Source organism: Antedon bifida, chromosome 10 (genome assembly GCF_963402885.1).
Source record: "Antedon bifida chromosome 10, ecAntBifi1.1, whole genome shotgun sequence".
NCBI lineage: Eukaryota > Metazoa > Echinodermata > Crinoidea > Comatulida > Antedonidae > Antedon > Antedon bifida.
The window spans coordinates 8,014,372-8,033,264 of record NC_136235.1 but is presented as its reverse complement, the minus strand read 5'-3'; the positions used below and the strand labels follow the sequence as shown (position 1 = coordinate 8,033,264).

The window sequence follows — 18,893 nt, the reverse complement described above, 5'->3', positions numbered from 1 at the left end:
TAATTTAATTCATATCAAGAGTCAACTTTCTGTGGACTAAATATGGCGTGTTTCACACAAAGTACACAGGCACAGGCATTCATTTTAAAATGGGCAAAATTAATTTCTAATCAACTTTCTACGCGAATCAAGGCATTTTGCACATGTGAAAAATTCCCACCCACATGAACTTTTTTACGCGTACAGTTCTTTCACTTGAATTATATTTTTCCTGCTTTTTCTAGTAATTTTGACCACTTGAAATGACATGTTGAATTAGACAATTTACAAAATATTGTCAAAATCATGCCTATTTTTAATCTATTATAGCTTGTCGGGATCAAACGTGACCCCAAATTTATTTAACTTATAATGCAAGTAGATAAGTTTTAGATATAAATTCATGCAAAAATGTTACCTCTCAAATGTTATGAGGTCATCGTATGGCCACCCGAATATAAAATATAAGATTTTTGCCTCTTTCGTGATAGCTCATCACATTTAATAGAGCGCATCTCTCTTATCCGTAACTTAATTTCTCCCAGATATTAATCTTTGTGTTTGATTTTGATGACGTCATCATTTTGAAAATTGGAATAAAAGACGGGTCCCGTAATTTTACCTATGCTAAAATGTATGTAGTATGTATACAGTATATACTGTTTAAACACATAATAGAGAGCACACTAACATTTTATTTTCTTCAGGTCATAATGGCATAATCTTTTTTCTGTGCATATAATGTGCAGGTGGCTTTGTTGTACGGATAACTAACTCGTCAAAGTCACAAGTTCAAATTTAGTTTGTATTTGTATATGGTATACTGTAGGTCATGAAAGTCACATCGACGTAATGGCACAATGTCTGCATATTTTTAGTAAACTATAGTAATACTATATGACAGTGCATTATACTGAGCAGAATATTTCTATACACCATTGCACATGATACAGAAGTCTACTTACCTGGCCATCTCTACTGACTTGTACTTTCTTATTTTCATTCCATGGATTCACAAAGTGCTGAGTTATTTTGTAAGGCATATTTGATCTGACAAAAACGAAATTAATTTAGTAGATATCTTTTAATAATAACTAACGAATTCAAACACATACAATTGTTAAATAACACAACAATGATATTTTAAACCTACTAGTGTATTGCGTTTTTAGAAGCATTTAATATATTGTTTTAGAATGTCAAGAGAAATTTGATGCTCGAAAGTACACTGTTTTTTTCATAGTGAGTAGGTAAACTCCAGCCTACCTAGACTAATAACTATATGAGATAAAACAACTTTTAATCTGTATATAGTACACAGGCAGATCTCCTGCTTCTAGCTTCATGCTTGTCATGTTTGTTTTTAAGTGGCTATAAATATGATGATACCCTTTACTTTACACTACAATTACAGAATGATCGCTAGTTACCTTTTGATCCATTTAACCTTTAAGGAGCTACCACCTCTTGGGTTTGTACTCGTACCTGAAATCATCCTCGCATAGCCCTGGAAATTCCCAGAGTTGTGGGACAGAAAAACCAGGTAAACTGAGTTGCATGACTACAAAAAAGAATGTAATGTATCATTTTAATAGCCATGGATAATTTGGGAGATAAGAAAAGTAAACCAGATTAAAAAAAGAATGTAATAAACCATTTCAGAGAGAGAGAGCGCAATATGGCGTAATGGTGATGATATTGGACTAGCGTGTGAGAGGTATGGGTCATTTTTTGCAGCTAGTAATCAGTAATTAAGTTGTGTCTTGACCTCTCCACCCTGGTGCAACCGTTTGTACACCTGGGTGGAGAGAGGCAAACATAAGTAAAATATCTTGCCAAAGGATACAAGCAATGCGAAACCTCACAATCAGTAATAAACTTACTTAAGGAAATAAATTGTAATACTTACAGAATAAGCTGCACTTAATTTCCTTTCATTAGCACCAGTCACAGTCCATTCACCATCATCAACAGAAGCATCAAAGAATTTATCATGGGGTGCTTTCATTACAAAGTACTTGGCAGGGCCCTCAGTGTCTGCTTGTTTTGGTGAATCAGCAACTTGTTCTCGTCTTGTGAAAGGTGTTTGACCCGCTGTTGGGGAACTCATTCCTTTCACACCTCGAGGACCGTTGTGATAGTTGGAGGAATCTGAATGTGAAAACTTAGGGGAGGTCCATCGCCCACCATCATTCTTTGGTCCTTTAAAAAAATATAAAAATTTTTTTTTTCTCAATGCAAATAATAACATTACAGTTTACTGTTTGATGCTGCATTTTACTTGCCAGTATCTTTACTGCAGAAAAATTATAAATTACAATTTTAAAACATCTCCAACATTAAAAATATATATAAATAATACCATTAAGTAAGTAAGTAATTAACACCATTGACATATCTATTAATTGTCACTCGCTGGCAGGTTTTGAAATCACTCTTTCAGATAAATTTTAAAAAATAAAATTATATATAAAAACTAAAATGCCTTACTGAAGTCACGTCGATGATCTCTGGGTGGTGTCATGCTTTTCTGGCCATGGTCTTGGGATCCAAAACGGCTGTTCATGTTTCTTGCTGGTGGACTGTTCATAGTATCGGCAGCTAAATAACATAGCACAGGTAAAAATTAGTATTTCTTAACATCTCTAAAGGTTTCTAAAATTGTCCACTTTTCCAAATACAATTAATCAAACTGATTTTTTTGGTCTTTGCATACAAACATAATATACACTAAAAAACAATAACAATAAAATAGACAATATAACATCATGGCATGCACAACCCACCCATTGGTTTAGGTCTTTGTCCTATTCCAACTGGTTGCTGTAGGCCAGACATCTGCTCTTCATTGCTTAAAACTTGAATAACAGATCTTAGGACAGCCTGAGAAAAAATAATTTAAGTAAACAACTACCAAAAAAAAAACATTCTGCAAATAGCTACTCATTGTGTGAAAACATACAATTGCAACAGTAAACAGTAAACCCAGTCCACACTATTAAACTAATTTGACAAAAAAAAGTGTGACCAAATATGGTAATGAAATGACATCATCGTGTCCATATATTGGCACATTACATTTTTTTGTCGCATAAAGTTTGACAGAGCTTTAGACACAGGTGCGACACAATGCAGTACACATAGAGAAAATCAGTAGTCCCTCCAAAATTATATTCAGCAAAAAGTCTATTTAGTTTCAAATAAAAGAAAACAATAAATAACAAGAACAAAATAATATAATACCTCGTCTGCCTGTGACCATGGTTTGGCTGGTGCTCTCATTCGACGGATAAATAAAGAATGCCACTTTTGCCTTAATCGAAATGTAAGACTAGCAGCCTATAGAGAGAAATAAATGTTTTTCATTCACACACAACTAAAACAAACTTCATAGATATAAATCAATGAAAATATATAAGTACAACCACATACACCAACAAACATTCTGACTCTTAAAGATGCCAATGTGTGAAATGTAGGGAATCAGATGACCGCAATGTAGTCGATCAGTCTACACATTCATGAATCATTTTGTATATTTATGGATGTGCTTATACCTCAGGGTGCACTTACACTCCAGTCAGTTAAGATTAAAGCAAGTATGTTTTTTTGAAATCAAATTTGTATAAAATGACTAACCACTGGATCAGCATTGAGTGAAATCCAGTTGTCCATCTTGATATGTGATTTAGTGATGTCTTCAGGCTCCTCTTCTCCTTCACTGCTACTCAGATTGCCACCACTTACCTGCTTACCAAAGGGCTGCATACTGTTCATCTCGGCTTGCACAAATGCATCATGTGGGAGACGTGCAGGCCCAGCAAATAAAGCAATTGTAATGGGTGTTATTAGTGTTAGACATCGTACACTTGTCAAGTGGTGAACACTAAAATGAAAAAATATTGGTTAATACCTTTGTAGATTAAGCTCAATTGGGATTTTGTAGAATTGGCTAGAGAATAAATCCCTTTTAGGTAATTTTTTTTTTCTTTTTAGTAATTCCTAATGCTATAATTATTTACGTTTTGCATGTTGAAGATTTAGCAACATCTTTTTGCCATTTGGATAGTAATCCTAGGCACATTTTGTATTCATATTAGTTTAGTTACAACTTAAAATGTAAAGCATCTTTGGAATGTAGAGAGTAAATCATGATACCATTGTTATTCATTTTGTTTTGTTCTACGTGAACATAAATCAGTTTGGCAGATTCTAGGTCCAGGCGATGGTCATCAACACAATATGTTTGAGGTTGTAGGTTGCCGCAAATCAAAACACTCATGTGGGTACAGGTCAACTAAATATTTAAGAGGATCTATCAAACTTTATGTGACAAAAAATGTGATTTGCCCATATGATGGAAATGATGTCATATCACTACCATAATTTGGACATATCACACAAACTAGTATAGTGTAGACAGAGCTTAAGAAGTCTGTACAGAAAGATTCCCAATAGGTCTTACCGAGTCAATTCCTCGTACATAAGCCAGTCTGTTGGCAAAGATCGGACAACATCTTTATCTTGGGCAGCACGATTTTTGGCACCAGTAGGATCCACAAGAGTACATGATGGATGAAATCGAACATTTGATTCTCTCCTAAATATTTCAAAAATAATTTGGATAGAGCACATTCTAGATAAAATAACATCATATAAGTCATCAGGGAGTTGCTATAATGCTGATATAATATGGTAACATGCGTATGTATGTAAAAAATATACTGGTAAAACTTCCATATCATGCTTATATTTTTAACATGTTCCATCATTATGAATGTACATTTCTATGATTCAAATCAATATTTGAATTATGTACAAATATTTTAATGTAATATCACAGTTCAAAGGTCAAAACTGAAATGTTGTTTGTAAAGTAAAACAATTGAACTCACTGAGTTGTCATGACCATCTTTTCTCTATCAATTCTAATGATGTTGGGGTACATGCCAGCACACATTGATGACTTCACCACAGCCCAGTTCTCAGAGTTAGAATTCAGATCTCGGATATCTCCCGGACCTCTTGCTCTTACGAACCCAGATGCTCGCAACTGACCTAAAAGTTGTGTTCTGAAATGAATTTTATTAATAATTCATCAGTGACACCACGAAGAGACACTAAGCGCAACATTTGACATAACCATCATACGAAAAACACGGTTTAGAGAGCACTTCACAAAATTTTCATTTATATGTTTTATTTACACCCCTGTAAAACTAGACAATTCAGATATTAAAAGGCGTAATTTTATTGTAATCTTGTTAATGAACTAAAACAAAACAAAATCCATTTCATGTGCGTAGTGTCTGTGCGAATTGTAAAAAGAGCTGGTAAACTTATAGGCGAAATTCCAATTCACCTAGATATAATGATAGATAGAATACAGGCTCCTGTTACGCTTTTGTAGCCAACGTCATAAAATTTGATAAAAAGATAAAAGATAAAAAAAGATATGAAATTGTTGAGAAAACATGGCACCGATGTGCAATGCTTTTTTTTTGTTGATAACATTTAATAGTAATTTTGTAATTCTCTTTTAAATAGTAATTGTGTATATAGTAATTACAATTTTGGTATTTCATGAACAATAAAGAATTTCAGTATTAGTATCAGTAATTTAATATCCTTGGTGAATTGTTCATGTTAAGCCTTTCCTTCATGTTCCTTTTAACTTAATAATCAAATATTTGTATACATGAAGAATTTGTCATAATCATAATAATAATGTTCAATTTAATATAATGCAAAATGAAGGGCGTCAAAATTATATTACTCTGTGTAACGCGGTAAACACAAAGTTTACCACGGTTAATGCACTAACGTTTATGCATAATCTTGTGGATTTCATTAAAGTAATAATAATGTGTTGTAGCAATTCCAATCAACCAGTTTATATTTACCTCATTCCAACTATCATATCCATTGTAGCTTGTGACAAAAAGTTTCTTTCACAAAACTGTTTATCCCAACCATCACTTTTGGCTCGCTGCCATGCCTAATTACATAAAATAATAAACTATTATACAAGTTGATGAATATTAAGAATAATTTATTATTCTGCAGAAAAGGTTCAGGTTGGTCTTTTTGTCCTTTTTCTTGTCTCATTATATGCCATTCAGTTGCGCTAGGATTTTACTTATTACAGTAGAACCTTCATTTTACGTACGGTATCGAAAGACGTACATAAAACATGGGATCCGTAAAATCCAGGTTGACCTTAAATTGACCCACAAATACGTAGGTCGTAGCTAAAAAGGTTGCCGTGTTTGCCTACTTTACTTACAGCATGCAGCTGTCACTAGCTAGGCCTAGACCACTATAATTTGGCCAAGCTAGTCCTCATATCTAGCTAGGCCTAGAAAAGTACAAGTTTAAATAACGTGTTATAAATAACAAATTAACGTTCATGTATTTTCTATCAATAAAAACAGTAGAGGGAATGCATGTGTGTGACTTGTCTCTCACAGCCATGTAGCTTTATGGTTTGTTGTTGTTAAATTGCACCCTCAGTGTAAGAAAATAACACTATTTATGTACTAAATTACTAAAAATGACGACATCATCGCTCATATTTTGCGTACGTAAAATCAGGGTACATATAAAACAAAGGTTCAACTGTACTAACTGATTCTGTTAACTAACCTGGAACACCCTTAAATAACTCATGTGATCACTAAATGTATTTGCTGCGTATTTCTTTCTCACATTTTGGGCAGCACGCTTGTTGGACGGATCCATAGGTAAGATAACTGAAAAGAAAAAAACCAGAACAAACGGTTGGTAATTATTATAAACTATTATAACACACCTGATTGCATTCTTGCAATTTGATTGGTTAATTACGCATTACATGTAATTTGGAAAAGATATGTCAACAGCATATTGCACAATAGATTCTCATACACTATTTTTCAATAATTAATCATGTATGATGAGAATAAAAATAAAATAAAAAAAGATGTCAAACTTACATGGATCTCTGTAGGCCAAAGAACAGACAATTGTTAGGATAGGATCCAGACACTTGAAGACAATAGAATAAAGTACCATCTTGCCCAGTGTGGGCTCAATTGGAAGGTCAGCAAGGTGATGTCCAAGCTCTGTTAGGTCTTCCCAGTTGTCCATTGCATCAACATCCTAATAAATTATAAGAGAAAATGACACTTTAAACAATTTTATTTAAAAAAATTATTTTTATTTTGGGAGACCACAGTCACATCGTTTGTCGTCACATTATTTGTTTTTTTTTTGTAGAATATTTTGTTCACTCTCATCAGTCATAAAGTGTAACTGATTATGCATACCATTGTTGGTTTAAGAAAAGACATACATTCTGTATTTTCAAATTAAGGAAACTTTTATTAGGTCCTCTACGGATCCACAGGAGCCACAGTGGAGCACATACAACATGTCCATCTGCATTATTTAAAAAAATTGTTTCGTCCATAAATTTTCGTATACAAGTTGAAATTGTCAGCGCCCACAACAGCACATTGAGTTATATTACCAAATATGTAGTGACCGACAGAAATTAAAAGATAACGCAAATACACAAAAGCAGGAATAGACTGGATTTCATATTTTATAAAGAAGCAATAACATTACAAGAAATGAATGTCAGTAATAATATATTGTTGAAATATACTATACCTTTAACAGCTGAATAGAATTCTTGATTGTAAGAAAGTTAGGTGGTTCAGGTGCTTTACTAAGGAAGTCTGCTATTGGTGTGTTTACAGGAGCCAGCATCTTACTGTGTAGACACAGCTCGTGTAGTGGTACACGTAGCAGTTCAGGAGTCTGGAACTCTTGTAAGCTCTTAAAACGTACTCGACTTATGAGGTGAAAACACATACCAGGCCTGCAACGACCAGCTCTGTAAGTAAAGTATCAAATTGAGTAATGATTCGGCAATGTTACTGTAAGGCAGGATTCATTTCAACAAATCTGTACAGTTTTTCTACATTTATTAATGTGTAGTAATGTCTTAAGTTGACAGTTAAAACACTAATTAAGTTTACATCTTTTTATTTTAAGCTAACTAAATACTCAAGTTCACACGACACTAAACATTCTATTGACTTTTTATACACTTGCACATTTTTCACTCTTTCCATTTTTAATTAATTCAATGTTTATAAAATATCAATTAATTTAATTATCATTAGCACAAGAGAAACTATTTACACTGAAATCATATCATGATCTATAATTATGTTAATGAGGTATCTTGTTGCATGGCTGGGTCAATAAGGATATACTAAATCAATGCTGATAGGTTGATTCTATCTTTATTGACCCATCATTAGCATAATATATCATTTCATGATTTCTTTGTCTTTAATATTTCCAAGATAACAGATCACAATAATTAAATCACCCTTATACAGTACAATTTTTATATGTATGAGGGTTATTAGTGCAAGTCTTACCTTCCCTTTCGTTGAATGGCGCTTGATCTTGAAATCCAATTGCTTTTTAAAGCTGACACAGATGTAAGTGAATCAAAACATTTCTATACAGAGAAAATATTAAGAACTTAACATTACAGTTCCATGAGGAAACACTCGATCATTTTGATATTGTGTTGGCAATGTACAGTAGCTCACAATAATATATATTGTAGAGAAAGTAAAAAGTATAGGCTGTGTAAACTTTATATGCTTCTTTTCTTTATGTTATGTTTTCACTTGTCACGTCTTATTTAATCATGTTGGGTTGAGGATACAAATGTTATATAAATTATATAAATTCCATTTAGTATTATTTTTGTTGTGGGAGATTGAATCATATTGTATTGTACTGTATAACTAAATTTACAGAAATAATCATCAATTCATTGTACTGGTAGTACTGGGATGAAATAAAGTATCAGAATCGTATCACTATTGACATTATGTTGAGAAACAAGAGTGGTTCCAGTGGGGTGGCCAGGGTTTCCAGTCTGGGAACGTTTTGCACATTCTCCAGCGTTATGCAGCAGAAACAGGCCCTAAGTGATATGATACCTGAAGAAGAGTTATTTAAACATTATCTTTTTTTTTTTTACCTCTTTGACTTTTCCTGAATCAATAACGAACACAACATCACTGATGGTCACACTTGTTTCAGCAATGTTTGTGGACAGAATCTGAATACAAATTTCCATTATATTTTAGTTTACATTATGCTTTTCATATAATATTTTATTATCTCTTGTATCTGGTGTTGCTTAAAATTTGTTTATGTTAATACTAGGAAATTACACTACAGTTGACTTTAAAATATTGGACACACTTTATTATTCACAAATTCATTCAGTTAGAATTCAGCACAAAGCTGTGTCTGATCTTACCAGATGGTATGTTACAAGGTGGTCCAAATTGATTTGGGATGGCTTAAACATGTGAATGTCTTATGGAATTACTTGTTGGAAAGAGTTCAATGATTTCCAAGTTGATACATTTGGGACTTTCATCATAGCCCACAAATGTTAAGATTGCAAATGGAGTGTTTAATATTGAACTTACTATTTTCCTGATTCCATGTGGTGCTATTCTAAACACTTTCTTCTGATCATTACTCTGCATGTTAGAGTGCAGAGTGTAAATGTAGAACCTGTCTGTATTACCAAATGTTGAATCAGACAAAAGCCGGTCTCTTAGACTGACAATGTCGGTGTATCCCGGTAAGAATACCAGAATTGAACCTACAGATGAACAATATTGAAAATACAATTAATAATTTATTAACATGTTAAGCTCTGTACACCTCAAACTGTGTGATGTGCCCAAATATAGTAGTGATATGACATCATCATGTCCATATATGGGAACATCACATTTTTTGTCACATAAAGCTTGATATAGACAGAGCTTAAAGCAATTATGTAGGATTCTCATGGTACCAAGTTTTGAAATCCTTCTGTCTAAACATTTAAGTGTCCACAACAACTTATCATGGGAAAAGAAAACTAATTATGTTAAAGACAATGTCCTGCCTGGTTTTAAACATTATAATTTAATCTTTCCTTTAAAAACAATTACTTTTCACCGGATGATTGGAACCTACCTTCCTGGGAATTCCTAACAATATATTGTAGTAGACTGATTATGAGATCAACATCGACTTTATCATCATCAAAGCTATGGTGATATGCCTCTAATAGTTCTTTATCCTCTAGGCTTATGTCGTTACTTTGCTTCACCAGATCAACACCTGTGTTACATGAACTCTGTATTGCAGCACTGTTACAAAGAAAATCAAAAGTATATTGGGTAGTTTGTATTATATCACTATACAAAGATGAAATAAAACAGTGAAGCTTTATAAAAGGTAAAGTTGAGTCCAATGTTTAGAATGAACATTGGGGAATTAAATTAAATTAGCTGTACTAAGCCTCGGCAATATGTGGTAGGGTGGGCAGTTCCTTTCCATGCTGCCTTATCCTCCCTAGTATTTTCAACCTGGTACTCATTTACAGAGTGGAGAAATTAAATCAAAATCATGCCTGGCTACAAAAAATTGCTACCACGCAATTCACAATTCCAATACCTTGTTTTATTTATCAAACAACAGTATATAATTATTATTGTTATATTTTACTCACATATGTGCTTCAATAATATCAACTGCTTCAGGTTGATTCATTTTCTTTGCCCAGTCCATAGCAGTCCTGAAAATAATCAGTAAGAAAATTCAATTAAATAGTATACAATAATAATAGCACTCAATTTTCACTGAATGAAATATTATCTCAACGAATACGAAACTTTAATTACCGGTTTTTGTTTTATAACATATCTACTTATTATTTAAGTCATTCATCGTAAATCACTGACGAATGCTAGGCCGAGAAGCTAGCCATTAAAAAAGGCAGTGCTCCAAGTTTAGACAGAGTTATGGACATGTTGACTTCCCAATGCGATCAGTCAACAATGTCGCGTGGCAAAAATTCTAAAAACATTTACAGAAAGCTGAATATACATTAGAGTGTGTTAATTTTCACCATTAAATATCACTTTTTTGTTAGATAGGACTAATTCCAAATGATGCTTAATTGACAAATTAAATTGTATGAATACAATCAGGTGTGTTATAATCATAAATAACTTTAAAGTCAATACAATTTCTACATTGAAAAAATACACAAACTTACATGTCATTTGATGCTCTGATATTAACATTAGCTCCAAGATTGAGCAAACGTTCAACAGCATCACAATAACCACGCCCAGCTGCTACCATCAAAGGAGTAGCACTGGTTCCAGAATGGGAGTAGTCAACTATAATAACAGGAATAGTATAGAATTATCAACTAGATGTGTACGATAGACAACCTTACATTAGGGTACTGAAAAACCAGAAACTTTTTCGAAATTTCGCGAAAGTTTCATGCCGCGAATAATTTTCAGGAAGTATTGAGTACGCAAAATACAATAGGCCTACTACAAGCACTTTCCGGTACATGCGCGCCTATACTGATAGTGATAGTAGTACTGTTCGTACCTACGATGTATGGTTATGATAATCATCTACGCGACGATCGTAGGGTGGTTCGTAGAGTTAGTAAACACCAATGTCATCGCCTTTAGAAGCATTGACAAACAATATATTGTTCGCTAATTAAAATCCTATCTAAAAAGCTAGAAGATGTCAATTTTTGTAGCCGCCATACGCATTAGTTATCCTAAGTTGGCCGGACATCCGCCGATGCGACGACATTGGGCCCGTGGGTCTCAGTTCATGCAGAGTTGAGACTAGCCTAGTTTCGGCGGTCTACACTATAATAGTCCTACCTTGGGTTAGCAAATTATAAAAACGACACCTAGGCTAGGAAACCACAACAATATAACTTAGGCCTTTTAAATTATTATTACGACATGTGTAAAGAAAAAGGCTCGACCAGAATTTGGAGTGTAAAAACATGTGAGTCGTGATTTAGAGAGATTATTACATTTCGTGCCATGTGATCCAGGTAGACGATCATAATTACTGTTTTATCGTCCTAAGCAAAGCAGCCACCCTCTCATGGACGGTCGTACTGAGAAACATATAAGAGGTTGTGGTAAAACAAATTGACCAACCAATTGACGCGATCTTTTTTACAGTACAGTATACTGTTTTTACTTGTAATTTATCTTTCAAATTTGCGAAAGTTTTATGTCGCGAAAATGGCCCATATAACCGATCTGTGAAAGTTTCATGTCTCGGAAGTTTCTGGTTTTACAGTAACTATGTGTAGTAGGCACAGTAGATTGTCCTCATTCTTTCAATGAGTATATTAAGACTAGTGAAAGATATCTGGGTAGGCTAATTCGCAAGGCTTTTTCTCGTGTGGAAACGGTTAAACCCCATTTTCAAAGCCGGTTTATCGGTTAATTATCAGTTAATTTTTGGCCTCAGAAACATGGCCTAAGTGCTCTTATATCTATGTGGTATACCAGATATAACTTTAACATAAATTTACCTGAAATGTTTTCACTAAGTAGTAGATGAAACAAATGGTTAAAAGCATTCTCGTCGCCCACTAACCAACAATCACTGATTGCTTGATCCATATCTTGTCTTAACCAATCAGACAAACCATCTAGATTTACAGACTCCTTTATCAAGTACAAACATTTACAATACAGAACGATTTAATTTTATTACACAGAATAAACAAAAAGGCCACATAATTAAAAAAAAGCTAAGATCGATAGGTAGTAAACAAGGTATATATAATTTTGACAGCTTTACTAAATATAACATGCTACACATTTAAATTTCGTTGTTGTGGTTCAACAAAAAATAACAAATTCAAGAACTAAATAGCTGAATAGAAACCTGTAATGATGAATAAAAAAAAACTGACCAAATAAAAATTATATATATTAAATTGAATAATGTTTAATTTATGATAAATAAGTAAAGATCAAGTATATTGTTTTAATAAAAAAAGCCTTGTTTCAGTATTTGACAGTATCAAGATTGTTTTTATTACTACACCTTGGCCCAAGCATGGAGCTATAAATAGCTCCATGGCCCAAGGAACAATCCATTAGTTTTGTCTAGAGCCAGATTCCTTTTATTACGGAAAATACTAATAAACTTACAAGCACATTTCTAGCACCTTCAACAATATCAAAATTACCAATGATGCTTTCTTTGGTGCAATCAGGTTCATCCGTCTCTTTTCTCATCCATTCATCTAATTTGTTTTGTTGCTTCTTTACTATGGGGTAAAATTCACAAAAATAATGGGATTAAAATCCTTATTGCTATAAATAAACTCTTAATTTGGACGCATTTCAGGCCATATTCAATGTAGATATGTTGCAACTTATGTAAATTTGTGAAACAATGCATGCAAAAATTACCAACAGTTGAAAATTACAAATTAGTGAACAATCTGTGCAGGAAATTTTAGGAAATAATACACAGTTTATGACATATTCATAGTAGAAGATATTTTGCACTGTATATTTTCCAGATAGTATTTGAGTATGTGCATAAGTTATCAATGAAGAATGAATGTAATCAAATAGGCCATAGTGAGTAATGTGAAAACTATCCTACAGTATGTATTCAATGCAGAGAAATGTGAACAAAATTGGTTACATTTATTGAGTTAATGCATTTAGTGATAAAACTTACATCTTGCAGCTTCTTTTTGGTATTTTTTCATTCTTTCATTGACATATCCAGAGCTAAAGTAGTCAAATTAAAGGAGTCAATTGAAAATGTAATTTTATACACATGGCTCTTCTCAGGAAAAAAAGAATATGTCAATATACCCTGCTGTTCATAGAAACCATGGAGCAACACCTATAGATTATAGCATAATAATATATCATAATAATTTGATAATTTTAATAACTTAAAGGACAACTTAAAGGATAACTTGACCGAGGACCATATTTTTACAACGTATTAGGGATGTACATATGATTTCAGAACAATCACGGGATTAAGGATATCGCCGCACGCGCTCGCCGTACAGCTGTCGCCGTAAATTGCTGTGACGTCACAAATGCATCGCAAAATCTACTTAATGAGTCCAGATAAGCAAAAGAAACAATAACAAAATCAACATTTATATTTTTTACGATTTATTTACAAAGTGTGTTTACTAGAAATGTTCGCGATTTGCCAGACTTTGCCAGAAAACTCACGACGTATATTTTGCGATGCACCTGTGACGTCACAGCAATTTAATCTCGCGATGGTTCTGAAATCATATGTACATCCCTATAGTAATACGTTGTTAAAATATGGTTCTCAGTCAAGTTGTCCTTTAAGTTGATTGGTTAATTTCGCATCAGATGCCATGTTTTTGTAAAAAAAATTGAAGTTGTTGTAGAATGCGATAGGCCTCATTCTCAAAGGTTTTGGAAGAGTTGACTGTTTTATCTGAACATAATTCATTCTTACCATTTTAATGCATCTTCTAAAAATAATTGTTCTACAGGATATAGGTTACCAGGCACTGAAATGTAATAAAGAAATAATAAATTTAGTGGCCGAGCAGTTAAGGCAGGGCGTGTATTAAACATTTATGCACAAATGCTGTAAATTAAAAAATAGAATAAAAAAATTATCTTAATATTTAAAAGGAAAAAGGAATTGTTATATTTATTACTGTATGTATTTCATATAACATATTGTCACCTAAGAAGGGTAAAAACAAACATTTGATAAATATAAAATCAGGAAAAGGGTAATTTGATGATTGCTAGTGTGTTCTATTTGGTTTAGACACTTGTAAGTTGGTGGTTTGCATGCTTCATTACTAATCCTTGCATCCTGGCTCAATACCAAGAATTTTCTCATGACACTGTTTTTATAAAGTTTAGAAATGTGTTTGTTTCCCATCCTATAATTGATGATTCATTAGTACGCTTGCTGCTGAATGCACGTTAAGATAAAAAAACAATTTCTTTAGGTCAGTGTTTCATTAGTAATTCTGAAATCTTCACAACTACTAGCAGACATTTGTAAACTGACTTTAATTGCTGGAAAAGATTTTAATAACTAAAGATTGAGTTGCTAATAATAAGGTATTTATCATAATTAATTGTATATTGATTGCTTTTACTTAGTTTATTTTAATTAAACTGATTTCGGCTGAAAATATTAAAAGACATAGTTTATAGCATGGCCACATTAGATAAACAGGCAATATCTCCTTGCTTATGGGTAGGAAAAACAGATTTAAGTTTGCAGTTATATAAATTGAATTAAAATGTACTCGATTTACCTACTACATGGGACTGTAAAAAGCAGTTTTAACTTACTGCTATTTTGTGTAAGGTTTTTACAAATAAAAACATAGGAATATCCACTATTTCCCATTGGAATGATTTTTTTCCAAGGATGTATTTAAAAAACATCTTCATGAGCATTAAGACAAATTCAGTGGCGTAACATAGAGTTTAAGGACGTTAACTGCCCCCACCCTGGAGGCCTCGGCTGTTTTTAGTCCCCATAAGAGCTCTGGGGCCCTTGGGTTTAGCCAGTGAGCGATCATAGCCGTAATACCCTACTGGACAAATTGGGGTATGTATAATGAACAGACTGTTTTTGACAGTGGGGTTTAAGCTCTTTATGTGAGAGGGAAGTACTTTAACCTAAAAATCAAGAAGATGCATTCTTGTTGTTTTCTGGCAGTGTACATGAATGCAACCAATGTCATTCACAGGTTTATTGACCAAACATTACACAGGCTTTTTTAGCTTGGCACTGCGGAAGTGTAAATAATATAACTTAATATATTTGTGAGGTGTACCTGTTTAATAATAATAATAATAATAATAGTCTGTTCTTATATAGCGCATATAAGCAGGCTCTCAATGCGCTTTACATCAAAAATAAAAGCAGGAAATGTTAAATTAATGAAAAGCTTGTTGGAAAAGGAAAGTCTTGAGATGAGGGCCATTTCTAATAAAAGACAGTTATCTGAAATCTAGCCTAATTTAGAACTGAAGCATGGATTATATTATTTCTATAATTTTATGATATTTTGCCAGGCAAAGAAAATAAGTCAATACAAATTACTATTGCAGGATGGCTAGCAATGATTTAAGTCTACTTGGAGATATTGATGAAAAAGTTCTAAAATGTTCTGTATGTAATGGAAGATTAGAAGACCCAAAATCACTTAGCTGCTCGCACAGCTTTTGTCTGAAGTGTTTGGAGAAATGGGTTCAAACCAATGGGAAATTAACATGTCCTATTTGCCGCAAACTTGACTCCATTCCAGAAGGAGGGCTTGAAAAACTTGCAGAAAATTTATTTCTCAACTACCTTTTGGAAACTATACAACAACATGAAAAGAAAGATGAGATGAAATGCATATGTGAATCAGCAGAACAAACAACACACTACTGTAAGCAGTGCAGGCATTATTTGTGTTATGAATGCAGTAATCATCATAAAAAGTTGCCAATAACAGCCAATCACATGCTGTTTGCTGTACAAGAAGTGCAATTGATGACACAAAATAAATCTGCAACTTTAGACACACCAATGTGCTTCTTTCACACAAAACCATTAGAAATGTACTGCATAAAATGTAAAGTACCAATATGCATAGAATGCACTGAAATGAAACATGCAGCAGGGGACGGTAAACATGAACTAATTAACATTGCAACAGCATTCAAAATGTTCGAAACTCAAACTTCAGTAGAATTAAAGAAAGATGCCAATGAATCCTTTGAAAAAATAGAAAATGCGCTTAAAGTAGTTACAAAGAATGCTAAAGAACTAGAAGACAGTAAAGAAACAAGTCTTAGAGATATTGATAACCAAGTTCAAGATATACTAAAAATAATCAAGAAAAAGGGAGATGAACTGAAAAAAAATATTGAAACATTTTATGAAAATGAAAAGAAAGCTAATGATGTACTAATGACAACATTAAGAACAATCAATTTAAGTTTCTTAAATCGGTTATTAACAAGCAAGGCAGCACCTACTATGGAATCAAGTGAGATTGTATTAAATAAACTGAAGGATGAGATTAATAATTATGAAGAAATCCATCACGACAGTAGACAAATTGCCTTTATTCAAAACAATCTAATTGATTATATACAGAGAAATAACATTGGAAATGTTACATTAAGACCACTTACTATCAAATTAAAGGGACATCCTTTTGGAGTAGCAAAGTGTGATGATGATTGCTTGCTAGTTTCATTTTACACAAATACAATTTACAAATACAAGCTATCAGGAAAATATATAAGTAATATTACATTACCAGAAGGTGTGAAAGTGGATGGACTGTACAAAATGAAGAATGGCAACATAGTATTTAGTGATGAAGGTAATAGGTGCATACAAGTATGTGATAACAATGGTCATGTGATCAGATCCATTGGTAAAGGTGTATTTTCATGTGGTATTCACAAAGATGAGTCGCTTAATGTTATGTACGTAGCAGATATGATTGGGTGTGTTCTTATATTTGACATTAATAGTGGTAAGCAGTTGAACAAAATACAAATGCAAAAGAGTATACAGTATATTAACGGTCAACAAGTTCGCTCTCTGAGCTACTATGATATCACTCTTTCAAAAACTGGGAGAATACTTGTAGCAGATCAAAAGCAAAGTCAAGTATTATTGTATGACAATAAGGACAAGTCATTTAAGATACTCATCAATAAAGGAGACCTAAATGGTTTGGTGAATAAGCCAAGAGGAGTTGTAGTTGATGACGATGACAACATCATCGTAGCAAGTTGCAACAAACTACAACTATTCCGTAGTGATGGAAAATTTATCAGAAGAATTGATCAACAAGATGATGGAATTAATGATCCACGTCAGTTATGTATTATTTCACATAACCCATGTAAGGTTGCTGTAGTTAGTTATGGTGACAGCACAATTAAAACATTCAATTACTAAAGACATGATTCTTCAATGTCACTATTCCACTGAGTTAGTTTATTGTGAGTTTTACTAGCCTACCGAATAATATAAGTTTATTGTGAGTTTTACTAGCCCATGACTTTTGACTTAACAAACGTTAATTTTTTTATACCAAGCTTTACCCGCCCACCAAGTTTGAAGACTTTACCCAATTTTTTTTTTTTACCATGACCTTTTACATCAGATGTAAGATCATACTCTGTCCTCATACTTGTTTTCCCCAAGTTTAAGCTCAATCGGAGAAATTATTTAGATTTTAGCCTAACCTTTGACCTTGATGACCTATTGAATGCAAACTCGTTCTTTCTTAAACCGTGCACCCAACAAGTTTGAAGACTGTGCGACTCCTATTCTTTGAATAAAGCCGGACAGACACACAAAGATACGTAGAGCTTTGGTGAATCTATATATAAATTTACGCAAGGGCAAAATTTGGTAAATCGCGCGTTACTTCTAGAATATTTACTCGATGGTATATAAAGTTGGTTCGTACTTTCGGCACTGATTTTAATCACCTGATGTAACCCTGTTTACTAATTAAATTGAGTTAGATAATTAGTTATTGAATTTAGGTTCAACGATTTGCCCCAAATAGGGGTGTTTTCCGATCATGGTATACACTGTCTAATGGATGTCTATCTTGAAAAATACCCGCACACAATAATACGAGGATGTTGCGCATTTTCCTATCTCCTCCTACGATAATTGTTTTTAATAGCTGAAAACCGGTTGAACAGCTCAAGTACAGCATCATAATGTTGAAGACAGACCGATTTTTAAAAAAAAATACTATTTTGATAGATTTAATATACGTTTATACAAATGAATTGATTTCCGATGAATGGAACATTCCAATATAACTCTTTGGTTTAACACAAGTACCACCAGCTGTAGGTAAATGTATTGGCCCTTGGGGAATTAACCTAAAACCTATATAGATATAGTATTGCAATACTTGGATATTACTGTAAATACGTATTAACCATTTTTGGTCGCCATTTGAATAT

The 18,893-nt window shown here is 33.1% G+C and overlaps 2 protein-coding genes across 2 annotated transcripts in view; one reads left to right on the top strand and one right to left on the bottom strand.

Annotated features, from left to right (window-relative positions):
* The window catches only part of LOC144853789 (3'-5' RNA helicase YTHDC2-like), a 34,142-nt gene that overhangs the window by 4,156 nt on the left and 11,093 nt on the right, over window positions 1–18,893 (bottom strand). Inside the window, exons 9-31 of the mRNA XM_078711620.1 lie at window positions 14,377–14,431; window positions 13,600–13,652; window positions 13,059–13,177; window positions 12,431–12,566; window positions 11,120–11,246; window positions 10,571–10,636; window positions 10,033–10,208; window positions 9,492–9,670; window positions 9,032–9,112; window positions 8,415–8,497; window positions 7,633–7,858; window positions 6,954–7,119; window positions 6,625–6,731; window positions 5,883–5,977; window positions 4,875–5,051; window positions 4,445–4,579; window positions 3,619–3,865; window positions 3,223–3,318; window positions 2,766–2,862; window positions 2,470–2,580; window positions 1,889–2,181; window positions 1,410–1,540; window positions 945–1,029 (exon numbers count right to left, since the gene is read on the bottom strand). Coding sequence (XP_078567746.1) covers window positions 945–1,029; window positions 1,410–1,540; window positions 1,889–2,181; window positions 2,470–2,580; window positions 2,766–2,862; window positions 3,223–3,318; window positions 3,619–3,865; window positions 4,445–4,579; window positions 4,875–5,051; window positions 5,883–5,977; window positions 6,625–6,731; window positions 6,954–7,119; window positions 7,633–7,858; window positions 8,415–8,497; window positions 9,032–9,112; window positions 9,492–9,670; window positions 10,033–10,208; window positions 10,571–10,636; window positions 11,120–11,246; window positions 12,431–12,566; window positions 13,059–13,177; window positions 13,600–13,652; window positions 14,377–14,431 — 3,041 coding nt within the window. The remainder of the gene's footprint in view (window positions 1–944; window positions 1,030–1,409; window positions 1,541–1,888; window positions 2,182–2,469; window positions 2,581–2,765; window positions 2,863–3,222; window positions 3,319–3,618; window positions 3,866–4,444; window positions 4,580–4,874; window positions 5,052–5,882; window positions 5,978–6,624; window positions 6,732–6,953; window positions 7,120–7,632; window positions 7,859–8,414; window positions 8,498–9,031; window positions 9,113–9,491; window positions 9,671–10,032; window positions 10,209–10,570; window positions 10,637–11,119; window positions 11,247–12,430; window positions 12,567–13,058; window positions 13,178–13,599; window positions 13,653–14,376; window positions 14,432–18,893) is intronic.
* LOC144854489 (uncharacterized) lies at window positions 15,934–17,862 on the top strand. Its single transcript, XM_078712446.1, has one exon. It carries the CDS (start codon window positions 16,009–16,011, stop codon window positions 17,860–17,862), a length of 1,854 nt encoding a protein of 617 aa, XP_078568572.1. The 5' UTR covers window positions 15,934–16,008.